This window comes from Chionomys nivalis, chromosome 19 (genome assembly GCF_950005125.1).
Source record: "Chionomys nivalis chromosome 19, mChiNiv1.1, whole genome shotgun sequence".
NCBI lineage: Eukaryota > Metazoa > Chordata > Mammalia > Rodentia > Cricetidae > Chionomys > Chionomys nivalis.
The window spans coordinates 4,446,882-4,460,341 of record NC_080104.1 but is presented as its reverse complement, the minus strand read 5'-3'; the positions used below and the strand labels follow the sequence as shown (position 1 = coordinate 4,460,341).

Sequence of the window (13,460 nt, the reverse complement as noted above, 5' to 3'; positions counted from 1 at the left end):
TTGTGGAATTTCCACACATGTTATTGTTGAGTCTCTTTTTATCTCAAAGAAATAGGGGAATTGTTCATCAGTTTGGCCAGCTTTCAGAGCGAAGTGCTTCAGCAGCCATCAAAAGCTCTAGCTAGTCTCTGTTGATCCGCTGTGTGGTGAACATTACCTTCCTCCTCCATGACTTGAATAATAGACACTAAGTAGCTATTTCTCTTCTTACTGGGTGGTCTGTTTCTGTATGTATCCATATTAATCAAAGTAATGAAGTTTGGGTTTGGACTAGAAACATTACCAATACCCACAATAGCATGTGTCACCGTGACAGGGATGTCTGCAGGAGAATGTTGATCATCCCTACCATCAGCAGAACCTCAGGTCAGAGCTCCTTGGTTCGTGACTGTCATCTGAAATCTGCCCATGTGCAGACTGTATTCATACAAATGAGCATGCAAGCTTGCCTTTCTTGTTACCTGATGTATAGGATGACACTTGCAACTGGATGCTTTGAGCTGACATTTGAGAGAACTGCCTTTTTGTTTTTTAATGACCAAAATTTAGATTATTCAATTAGCAGTCACAATCTGCAGAGTACTGTGCACATAAAAAAAAAAGATCACTGTTTAGTTTTAGTTCAATAATAAGCAGGGCGCGTTCTAAGAAGTGTGTTATTAGGGTAACTTTGTATTGTAGAAACCCCATAGAGGGTGTCAGTAAAAGTCTCCACAGTGCGGGGCTGGACTGGAGATGCCTCAGAGTGTAGGCTGACCCAACACATACTGCCCCTGCAGAGGAGCTGAGTTCGGTCTCCATTACTCGGGTCGGGTGTCTTACAATTGCCTGTAATTCCATTTTTAGTAGATCCAACAAACTCTTTTGACTTCCTTGGGCATTTGAATCTATGTGTAAAGACCAATAGATTTGCCAGCCAATTACTCAATGTGCCAATAAGCAATGAGTTCAGCAGATGATGTATGAGCTTGTAACTTGTATACTAAACGCTGACATTGAAACTTTTAAATATGTAGGAACACACTCTGAAACAGTAGTAGGATGAGCATATTATAAACACATAAGGAAGGAATACATTTTATGACTAAGACTGATATTGTATATTATGCATAATTATCTGTGGTGTGTTGTAATGACTAAGATTCAGGATGTTCTTGTAGAGCAGCATCACAGACAGATTACGGTGTGGCATGGCTCGCATCTTCCCTAGGTGACAGGATTTTTATCTCACTTGGAATCTTGTGGGATGAGCCTCACAATGAAGCCTGTACTGTAGTGCAGTGCAGTTGGGTACCACAGGACAATAGACTCATGTTTGATTTTACAAGTCACTTGTAAAGTATTTGATGTTGAGTGTGTGGATGGTCCTGGCTCCTGAAGTGTACATTTGGGGCTGTTCAATCTCTATTTTTAATCGTGTGCTTCTCTGTTTCTTCTTTATGTTTTTATCAACAGAATGTGTTTGTAGATAAACCTGCATTTCCAGAGTATAAGGTTTCTGATGCAAAGAAATCCAAGTTCATCCTGTTGCATTTCAGCACTTTCAAAGCTGGCTGGGACTGGCTCATTCTGCTGGCGACGTTTTATGTTGCCGTGACAGTTCCTTACAATGTGTGCTTCATTGGCAATGAGGACCTGTCCACAACTCGGAGCACAACGGTCAGTGACATTGCCGTGGAGATTCTTTTCATTATAGGTAAGATCCAGTAACTTCTTATCTCGGAGATTTGCATGTGAAAAGCAAGCATGTTCCATAATTTTCTGTGGAAAATTTGAACTGAGGTTCATTTGGCAGGGTGGGTCTCAGCCTGTGATGCAAATTTTGGCTATTCACATGCTTGTATTTCTGAAAATTGCTTCTTCCCGTTTTCCTGCTGTTCCTGTGTCAAAACATCTAAGCCAATACTCCATGTTTCTATATTTATTTTATTTAAAAAATGGGTCAAAGAAAAATGTGGTGTTTGTTGTTTAGACTTTGACATCCTTACAGATAGTTACTATGCAAAGTCAGAGATGAGTTTAGCAAAAACCCACCAGTAGAATCAGACAATGGTCCAGGATATCCTGGGGGTGTGGTTCTTTCAGGGTGTTTTGGATGGACTTAGCAAGCGACCTGCTTACAGAAGCAAAGAAAGCAGAGGGCTTAGAGGATCTAAATTTAGCTAAGGAGATGCCAAGGGATGTTTGCTCCTAGTATTTATCTCTAGAACCATGAGTGTTTCAGTAGACTGACATTGGCTTGACTGTGTAGACCTGTCCTATTGTCCTGTCCTCTATGTCTTCATTTGTTAAGACTGAAGCCCTTGTTCATCCATCTAGAACAGATTATGGTTTTCTTTAGTTTAGATTAACAACCATACTGTTTGATTGGCACCATTGGAGACAAATACTAGGCCTTTACCTAGTCAGAATGATAAAGAAACATGAAAAATGTTAAGGAAATATATTTAAGAAGTGGCTAAATCAAGGCATGAGAAATTGATCTTAAAAGAAAAACCAAGAAGTGCTGCAAATCAAAAACGTTTTTCAGTGGTTGTAGTTTACTCAATGAAGCTGTTGACACTTGGGGCCAGAGTGGTTGTGTAATTAATGTTAGAGGAGTGGGGTTCTATGACTGAATAAACTGAGTGTTAGTTTGTGTTTGCTCTAGGCATATGTGCTTGCTCTCCCTATGAATCCTGCCCCACTGCTATTACTCACCCATGAGCCCTGCCTGTTAGCACACCAATGGTTAATGTAGTACAGTAGACCACAAGATGGCAATGATGTCAAGTTGGGTACTAGGTAAAACTTTTAAATCAATTTAATTTTTTTCAGTTAAATATATTCATTAAGAGAAACTTAAGTATACAGTGATCAGATTGATCATGATAAAAACAGCATATTGCATCATTATAATATGAATTTAAATTGAAGTCACAAACATTGGATGTACCTATTTCCCAATCCACTTGGTTTCACCTCCTCTTAGTTTAATGTTTTCTTCTATGGATTCATGACTAATACAATGATGCTGTCACTAGAAATGGTTTTAATAACCAGGTCAAAGTTCTGAAAAACTCAGACTGTCGTTGCATGCCTGACCTAGTCTCCTTCCAAGTGATTAAGTTTACAAAGTCTCACAAGAGGGTTTGTTAAACACACACGCCATCAGCTTTCTAATGCTGCTACTTACAGTTCTGTCACCTGGACAAAGCTGCTTCCTGAATTTTCTTCACCATATTTTCCTGGTATTAGAGGTTTGAAAACTCATGGGGTCAGAAATCTATTATGGCACTATGTGCTCTCAGGCTGAGGATGAGAACTCACACTCTGAGAAAAATTTATTTGTTTGGGGTGTGCTTTCCTGTGGGAGACTTATGGAGACTTGTGTGCCTCTGATGCTGCCCTCAGTCTGTCTGTGATCAGTCTTTCTATAATATCTATTGCTTAGGGAGTAAATCAGTTTTCACAGTACCCAGTACCACATGCACTAGCCAGTTGTGTTGATGCTGATTGCCTTACAGCTAGAGACATGACTCTGCCAGCACTATGAAAGTCTGCCTGGAATCCCTCATTGACTGACTTAATTTCACAGGCAATAAGGAGTTGCTTACAATTTTCTGCTGTTATTTTAAATGAGTTTTAGCACATGAACAACTTATTTATAGTAGAGTTTCTCCTGTTTACCCTAACTTTTATCATGTGCATCTTTTTGAAAAGGTGGTCAAAAATGGAGTAAGATTAGGTGATGGCACTACACATCTGTAATTCTAGCACTTGAAAGACAGAGGCAGGAAGACCCAGAGTTGAAGGCCAGATGGGGCTACACATTGAAACTTTATGTTCAAAGCCAAAGATAATAGCAATGATACTATGAATAAAAATACATTCTTCCTATAGCACTATATCTTCACAATTAGTTTCTGTGGTATGGCGAATATGCATATTTAAAACACAACTGGTTTTCCATTTCTTTTTTACTTTTTGTTTTTGTGCTACTGGGGATCCTCCTGGAGGCTTCTAAGCCTCACCTCTGAAGATTCACCCAGAGCCACTAAAGATTTGAAAAAGAAAGGTTTCATTGTTTAGCTATTTGCACTAGATCTAAGTGTTAGACAGTACATGTACTTTTCAAATGGAGAATAATTAAATGTTGCATGTAGAAAAGTTTCTTAGTCAGAATTATAGATGGGAGATGATAAATTTCTTTGGGGGATTCATAATACATTTTAGCCCTGTAAATCCTCAAAGAAATCCTGTGCTGAGAAAACCTATTTAAATGTGATTCAGAAGCCTCCTGCTGGGTTCACTTTACCCCAGAGCTCATCCTCCACAGACCAGTTAGCAATGCTCTTTTGGCATGACTGAAAAATGCCATTCCCACTTGGACTTACCAGAAGGAAAACATCTGACTACAGAATTAGTCAAGGTGACTTTAAACTCCTAGCTGTCTCACCGTGTCAGCCACATTAACTCAAGATGGCAGAGAGTCTCATTTTAAATTCCTGTATTTGTGGAAGGAAGACAAGAAGTTGAACCTTCTCTTTCTCAGTTTCTACCTCATTATTATGAACAAAGGAACAAAGTCGAGTGTTTCATAAGAGAGACTCACATTGGCTAAACCTGCTGTAGCACTAGGGACCTAATGTTGATGTTGCATATTTCTGTGGCCTGTTACCTTACTATGATGTAAAACTGCATTCAATTAATAAATTCCTAGAAGTCGTTTATTAAATTCTTGTAACATTTGAATCAGTAGCCATTTTAAAAATGATAATTTTCATACAGTGATTTTATTTCCAAAACTTGTAACACGGTCATACTTTGAACATTACAGATTGTTTCATACAAACTAGCTCAGCAGGTTTCTACTTCATTCCCATCCTAAAAATCAACCCCCAAAAGCCCAAAGGTCTACATGCAGCAATGTCAACAGATTTGGGAGTGAGCTGTGAGTTGTTCCAGTCAATTCTAGTTTCATTCCCCTTTGCTGAGTGACTGGTGTGAGTACAAGGAGATCAGTTAATCAGTTAATCTAATCTAATAGGCATAGCATTGTAGGCTGCTTTGTAAGGTTATAGCACCCAACTTGGTCTCTTCAAGAACATCTTAGAGAATCTAAGCAATAGTGGAGAGGGTGATGTGGAATTTCCCTCTGTATACTGTGAATATGTTTTATTACCATTGGTTAATAAAGAAGCTGCTTTGGTCTATGGCAGGGCAGAATATAGCTAGGCAGGAAAACTAAACTGAATGCAGGGAGAAAGAAGATGGAGTCAGGCAGATCTCAGCTAACCTCCAAGGAAACAAGGCATGTAGAAAATGAGGTAATACAAGGCCACGTGGTAATATATAGACTAATAGAAGTGGATTAATTTAAGATGTAATAGCTAGCTGAGAAATGCCTGGGCCATTGGTCAAGCAGTTTTGTAATTAATACCATTTCTATGTAATTATTCGGATCTGAGCATCTGGGAAACAAAAGCTCAGTATCCATTTATGGGAGGGTGTCTTAACTGCTCTTTGCCTGTCATCAGATTGGTGACTACCTTAATTTTCAGCATAGAACCTTCATCCAGCAACTGATGGAAGCAGATGCAGAGATCTATGGCTAAGCACTGCGCCGAGCTCCTGGAGTCCAGTCATAGAGAGGGAGGAGTGATAATGTGAGCAAAGGAGTCAAGACCATGATGGGGACATCTATAGAACAGAAACAGTTGACCTGAACTAGTGGGAATTCACGGACTCTGGACTGACAGCTGGGGAACCTGCGTAGGACTAAACTAGGTTCACTGAATGTGAGTGGCAGTTGTGTGTCTTGGGCAGTTTGTGGGGCCACTGACAGTTGGGCCAGGGCATGAACTGGCTTTTTGGAGCCCATTTCCTATTCAGGGATACCTTGCACAGCCTAGATACAGGGAGGAGGGCCTTGGTCTTGCCTCAATTATATCAAATTATATCAGCCACACTTGGTTGACTCACCAAAGGAGGCCTCACCCTCTCTGAGGAATGGATGGGGAGCTGGGTAGGGAAAGGCGGGGAAGTGGGAGGAGGAGAGGGAGAGAGAACTGGGGTTTATATGTAACATAGAAAAAGATGATTTTAAAAATAAATTAATAAAACAAAGGAAGAGCATGCCTTAGAAATCTGAAAGCTGTAGGAAAGAAGAGTGCAAGCTGCACACTGTGTGGCCATCTTAGTCTCCAACCACTGAACTATTAAGACGGCTCCAAAACAACACGACAGACAAGTGGGCTGCTGCAACTGGACTGTTAGGAGCCAAGAATTTTGAGAATGGAAAAAGTATGTGAACTGTAAGAAGCAGAGATAATTCCAGATACTACACAAAATAAATAAAAATGTCCTTCCTTCTAAACACAACAGAGAAATAGTGTGAATTAAAAACGATTAAAAGAGAAATCGTTAAAAAGCCTAGAAAAAGAAGACAATTGATTGATTTACATAGGTACTAATTAGTCTGAAAGCCAATTTCTCCACACAGTAGGAGTAGAAGGTAATACCTGGTCCACTAGAAAAGCATCAGCTCCTCATTCTCTGTTTTTCTTCTCCCCATCCCTTCTTTATTTTTCCTTCCCTCCTCCTTTCTTTTCTGTCTCCTTTTCACCTTCCTTTCCTTCCATCCCTCTTCTTTAGTTTTCAGTTCATGCAGAAGAGCGGATACAATGAAAACATTTCATAAAACAAGGCATAGTTGTGTCTCTCACAGTTTTTCATTAGAAGGACAATTTAAATATGTTGGGTTGTTTCTTTGTTTTACCCAAAGCAAAAGTAACCCAAAAGAAAGGAGCAACTTTAAAATAAGAAAAGAAAGCTTAAGATGAAATTTGAACAAATAAGTCAATAGATTAGATAAACAGTCAGATGAGAAAAATGATATTTATTCAGGTGGAACAAAGAGAAAAAAAGTTACAATAGGCATGCTGATAAAAATGACAGCAAGCTTCATTAACCCTTTTGTGTTTTATGGTTTGTTAAGTGGGCAGAAGATAAAGTTTTTAAACCATGGTGAACAGAAGAAAGAATGATAGGTAGATAAAAGCAATATTTCACATTTTAGAATGTTCATAGTAAGTGCAGAAAACTTGAAACTGCAGTGTTGTGAGAAATGTATGCAATGATTATATATATTTTAAAAATAAGTAATTTTCAAATAAATAAAATCAGAATGTTATTATCAGATCACTGATTCTGAAAAAAGGAAGAAAAAGAAAATATCAAATATGATAAATTCAAAGAAAAATAATGAGTAAAACCACACAGAGAAGGAATAGTACTCTTTGTCTAGGTAGAGAATTGCTTTCAGAGCAAATGGGGAAAGTTGTAAGGTTTGTTGGGACTTACTATTTACAGAAGCAACACAGTGAAAACAAGCCAGACTTCCATTAGCAAATAGAGACTATGGTGCTCAGTGGAGTCCAGTGAGAAACGAAATCCAGCATGAGGATGAGCAAACAAAACCACGTCACTGTTAAGGTAGTCATGTCCATTCCCTATCCCACATTGCCACTTTCACATCGAATTTAACTAACTGTGTGTGACAGAGACTAAATATACAACAAAATGAGTTTTTACAGTTAAGTCCTTCACAAAAATAAAAATACTATCTGATCTGAGGCACTGTCTTCTCACCAAACACCAGCTTTTCGTAATAGACATTATGTAATGTCCTCTTAAAGAAACACTGCAGCACCTTAATCATTAAGAAGCAGAGGACAAAATAAGTCATTTATGGTATTTCTTATATATTTAAATTTTTAATCTCTGAAGCATACTAGCACCCAAAATCAGAAAGAGTCAACAATTTCATATTTTTGTAATGAGTCACCCGGATTTAAGGACATCTGTTGAAAGCTGGACAATAAGAACTGTATGGCTAAGTGACCATAAGAGTAGACACAGTGTACATGATAACATAGACGAAGAAGTGTGTAGTTCAAGTAGGGACAGCAGGCCAAGATGAACGTCAGATCTAAGAGAGGAAGTGACAAAATCCAGTGGAGGTTCAGTTCATCAGGGAGGGTGGTATATTGTGATAAAGGCAGTCATGCATTGTGAGACCATCCTGTCAAAGACAGAACATGAACATCTTTGCCCACTGACTCCATGATCAGTGCTGTAATCCAGATATTTCATACCTGCTTGAGAAGCACACTGAGTTAAATTAGCTTTCTGTGTTGACTTAAGGAACTCTTAATTCACGGAGCCTCAGTGGGATTATGTCACATAATCACAGGGAACAGTTTACATTCAACCATCAGGACTATGCCAATTGGTGTTGATTTAATTACAATTTACATATTCACAAATGATTTTATTCAAAAAATATAAACAGGTTTATCATAACTGCAGAATTTCTTCGAACATAGATCTCTACTTTTATTATATCCGATTATTCAATTTATTCTTATGTTTGTTAGTTGCATTTTCATTAGCTACTATTTCTGTTCACTTATAGAGACTTACATTTTGCTGTGTTAGAGTCTGCTTTTTATATCACCTGGTTTTTACTATAACTTTCTGGCTGTAATTAAACACAAGCATATCTGTTGGTACAGCAAAACAGTTTATGTACAATTGGTTCATTATGTTCAAGCCAGACTACGACCTGCAAAACTTCATTTGGAAAACAGGCAGTCATGTGGATCTCTGTGGCTGTTCTATTGGGAAGGCTCACTCCCTGTTCAATTGTCAGTAATGCAGCAGAGAAAAGCATCCTTTGGCAGAAACATCTATTACCATAAGATAGATTAGCAGGGAAGGTGCAGGGAAGTTTTGTTCTAGATCCTTTTTATATACAGGGGGGTCTCAAAAAATAAAAGGAAGAGCCAGGGAAGCTGTTAGCTGGAGTTGATTCATTCATCTATTCGCTTTGTATATGTACTTTCATATGTGTGTGCAGGAGTATTCAGTAGAGTGTGTGAGAATTCAGGCCAGAGATCACCATTAGTGTCTTCTTCAGTGCTATTCTCTCATCTTCTGAGAATTTAGACTGGACTGGCCAGCAAGCTCTAGGGGGACCTGCCTGTCCCTCAGCACTAGAATTAACAGACAGGCCACCATACCACAACTTCAAATGCAGGTGCTGGGGGTGGCAACTCAGGTCCCTGTGCCTGCGCAGTGATCAAACCAGCTCCCCAGCTGCACATATTTTTAAAACAAAGAAAAGTAAGTAGTGACGAGACAACAACAGAAGAGAGGCCTTGAGCTGAGGATAGTAATTTGATGATCCTGACTAGGAAAAACACCACGGACACAGACCATAAGAAGAATTTTCATCTGTACACTGGCACAGCTACGTTTCACCATCGACTCTGTCTTCAACAGTGAAAATGTTCTCAAGACACAGAGAGTGAAGGGTGCCTTCTAATGAGGAACTTTAGGACTTACTAATAGGTAGAAAAGGGACAGCAAAGCACTTTCCCTGCTTTGTGTTTTGTGCCCTCAGCTCAAAAGCAGAACACAAGAGTGATGCCTCTTGGGGTGGCACAGTCTGACCCCATCGATGCTCTTAATTCCACATCTTCTGTTCATTTTAATAACAGCATTTCAACAGAGAGTGGAGTGCATTTGTACACATTGAATAAGACAGATAGTTCTGAGCCTGAGGAACAATAGGGCATTTCTCACCCCGCAGCTTTCCTGGGTCTCATCTGCTAATACACAGTCTACTCAGCGTCCTTTGTGAAAAAAGAACAGGATCCCTCGAATACTAAGCTTCCTTTAGCTGCGCTGTGCCACAGAGCATGTGTGCATTGAATGACCCTAATATAACATCAGAGGACCAGAGGGGTTCAGTCCAGAACGCCCCTCATTTTGTTTTCCATCAGCACACCTAGGAACAAGAAAGGAAGAATGACTGGATTTCACCTTAGCTCTTTTTCTCCTGCCCAGTCTAATGCGGTCTCAAAGTGAGTAAGGCTTCCTGTAATGCAGTCTAGAGGACATCATAATTTAAAACCTGAAGCACAATCTTTAGGACTTGTCTATTCAACAACTTCATCATTTACTAAATCTGAGTTTATTCCTAGTAGGACTGGACCAGCTGGTTCAATGACAGAACAGTGATAGGGGAGAGCCAGATGATGAGACGATAAAGAAGAAAAGCCAGAGCGAAGAGGTTTTATACAGCTATGTCCTAGTCTTCTAAGAAGTGCAGCATTTTGTATGCTATCTGTGCTGGGGGGTGGGGGGAATGGGACAGTCAGTAGAAAGCTAGAGGAATGGGATGAAATCAGCCAGAAGCTAATCAAGCAGTGTACATTAGGGGAACACAAGCTATCTCCAGGGCATCAGAGACTGAGCACACAGGAGACTGGGGACTGATTACCATAGTCAATTAGTGAGGAAAGAGTTAGGTTCTCAGGATCTGAAGCTGCAGCTTCCCCCAAAAGCCTAGCCCCTGGCAATTACTGGCTCTATCAAGTGCATTTCTGGTTTAGAGAAGAAGTTGTGGTCCTTCTCCATGCATCAGAGCCTCATGGCAAGACTTGGTTCAACCTAGTTCAATCTAGCCTGCAAGATTTAATAGTACATACAAATGCATGTTTGTTTCCATGGCCCCCAACACTGTGCTCTTTATCGCAAGTCTTTGTAACTATGTAGTTCCCACTTCAAGTGGAACTGTTTATTATCCAAGTCCTATCAGAGCTGTGGCCTTTATTGCAATCTGAATCCTAAAGTGGGACTGCATTTCTACCAGGAACACCATGTATTGTTTTTATTTGTTTTTTTTTTTTCAAATCTCAAAAGGACCTGAAAGGTGTTCTAGAGTCATTCCGTTGCATATCATCCTTTTCCTGAAACATACAAAGATGTGTACAAAGATGTGTTGCTTTTCCCCTTAGTTAAAGAGCTAAAATTAATGATGCTGACTTAGACACTGGAAGATCATGCAAACTGCAATAAAGTCAAATTTTCATGGTAACAAACGAATTCGGTTTTACCTTGAATGACATGGGTATACGTTCTGAATCAACAAAAGGATTTTGATTCTAACAAGCAGCAGCAAAGTGTCTCACAGTCTTCAGGAATACAAGTGCCTGGGGATCATTTACCATTGAAAGGATCAGAGTACAGGATAGTTAGAAACATGGATAGTCTAGCATTTTATGGTTTCAGGACCTCATGCCCACCCTATCTCCTCTTTTAGTCCCATCATTCTCCTTCCTCATATGTTCTACTTATTTTATATTCAGACAGTGTAATAACAAAGCCTCCACCACCATCCTTTCCAATATGCACACCCTAAACTGACAGCGGGCTTAGGAGACTCTTCCTGGCAGAACTTTTTGTTGATTGATCAATCAATCAATCAATCAATCAATCATCTTTCACCAGCTCAGAGTGGTGTTCACAGTCAGGGCTTACAGTTGAACATCATAAAGAAAATCACTATTTCCATGGTTTGTAAAGCTGCGAAATAAGTTACCTTAAAAACACCAATTGAAGCACCTCTGCAAACACAGAATATTTATTTTTCAATCACACTGTTCAAGTATTATCTGCTTGGCCTTCAGAACTCACTAGAGCAGATACGTGCTATGATGAGTGAGCTCTTAATGTTTGTGACCTACTTGAGCTTCCTAGCTGTGTGAAACTACATAGCAGTGTTTGATTTTGCCTTGGTTTTCTTTGTTTATTCAAGACAGGGTTTCTCGGTATAATATCCCAGCTAGCTATATGGGAACTAGCTCTGTAGACCAGGCTGGCCTCGAACTCACGGAGATACGTGTCTCTGCTTCCTAAATGCTGTGATTAAAGGTGTGCAAAACCATTGCCCAGCGGCAGTGTTTTTTTTTTTAACTGATCTAAACTTAGCAATTGATATTTTTCTTGGACAAAGCGTAAGTGCTTCTTGTTTACAATTAAAACTTATTTTCTTTGCCATGGTTCCTATTAGACCCATGAACTTTTGGCTTCATTCCCAAAAATCTTTGTTGTGAACAAAATCATTAGAATTAATCAATTAGAAGCAATATCCTCAACAAAACTTTTTTATTTTTGGTGCTGGGAATCTAACTTGGGGTCTTTGCCCATGTTAAGCAAACAATTTTCTGCTTTACAAATCTAAGATGACTTTTTGCCACTAGTGTAAATTATAATAAACATTGCTGTGAAAATATATTTATATACTAACTAAATAAATCTGCATTAATTACAAGTTATTTTCCAAATAATGTCTTAGATATAAGCTGGAAGACCAGGGCAAAGGGACAAGACCCTTTATCTTCTAAAATTTACTTCCTAATAGGATATAATCAAGAAAAAAAAAAGACGAAAGAAAGAAAAGAAAAAAAAAGACTTATACCAAGCCAGATAGCAGTGAGTTGATAGAGAAAAATAAGGCAGAGAAATAGATAAGAATAGAGTGCAATTTTGAGGAATGGCTAGGGAAAGTGTTATTGAGAATTTGATATTTAAATAAAGCAGCAAGAAAATGAAATAAATAGCTGTATGATTGTAGGGGTAAGAGTTTATGCAAGAGAAACAGGATGTGTAGAAGATTTCCCATATAGAGTAATTTTTCAGAAAGAACTAAACAAAATTATTAAGAATGCCAGTTATATATACATACACAAGTACTTATGAAACATTTTCAAAAGTTATTTTACATCACACTATTCTAAGTGATGTTTATTGGTTAATAACGCTCTAGCCAAAATGCAATCTTTCCATGATAGTATTCATTATGGTGATAACTATATTGAGAAATTCTAGGTGGTATTGTTGCTTTCTGAATTTTTATGGTACTTTAAAATAACTTCAATTAATAGAATCATTTAGAAAAATAGTATCAAGATATTTGTATATTGTTATTTATTCCAGAGTTGTATTCGTCTGGCAAACATAAAGCAAACCTCACAATGTGATTGGGAAGTCCTTCTGTTATGAGTTGCTTTTCTTGGTTAATGAATAAAGAAACAGCCTTGACTTGTTGATAGGGCAGAACTTAGACAGGGAGACAGAACTGAATTCTGGGAAGAAAAGGAGGAGGGAGAAGCCATGGATCCTCTGCCTGAGATGGATGCTGGTTAAAATCTTGCCAGTAAGCCACAGACACGTGGCAATACACAGATTAATGGAGATGGGTTAAATTAAGATGTAAGAGTCAGCCAATAAGAAGTTAGAGCTAATGGGCCAAGCAGTGTTTTAATTAATACAATTTTTGATTGATTATTTTGGTTCTTGGCAGCCTGGACAAACTAGCGGCTCCCCACACAAATTACCTGGGTCTAAACATGTGTGAGATTCCCTGCATACTAAGCAATGCTCACTCTGATATACCTGTAGTTATGCATATGAAGGGACACATGCTCATAAAATATAAATCAGTTTTCTGTTTGTTTTGAAAGAGTCAGGGGTATAAAGACTGGGATGTTACTAAGTTTAGAAACTGAAAAGAAACTGTGACTTCTTAATTTAGAGGCATCTCAGAGGAGTGAGAGGTTTGTTCCACT

The 13,460-nt window shown here is 38.7% G+C and overlaps 1 protein-coding gene across 1 annotated transcript in view; it reads left to right on the top strand.

Moving 5' to 3' along the window:
• Positions 1-13,460, top strand: part of Kcnh8 (potassium voltage-gated channel subfamily H member 8) — a 461,323-nt gene that overhangs the window by 278,511 nt on the left and 169,352 nt on the right. The window contains exon 5 of the mRNA XM_057751424.1: positions 1,456-1,696. Coding sequence (XP_057607407.1) covers positions 1,456-1,696 — 241 coding nt within the window. The remainder of the gene's footprint in view (positions 1-1,455; positions 1,697-13,460) is intronic.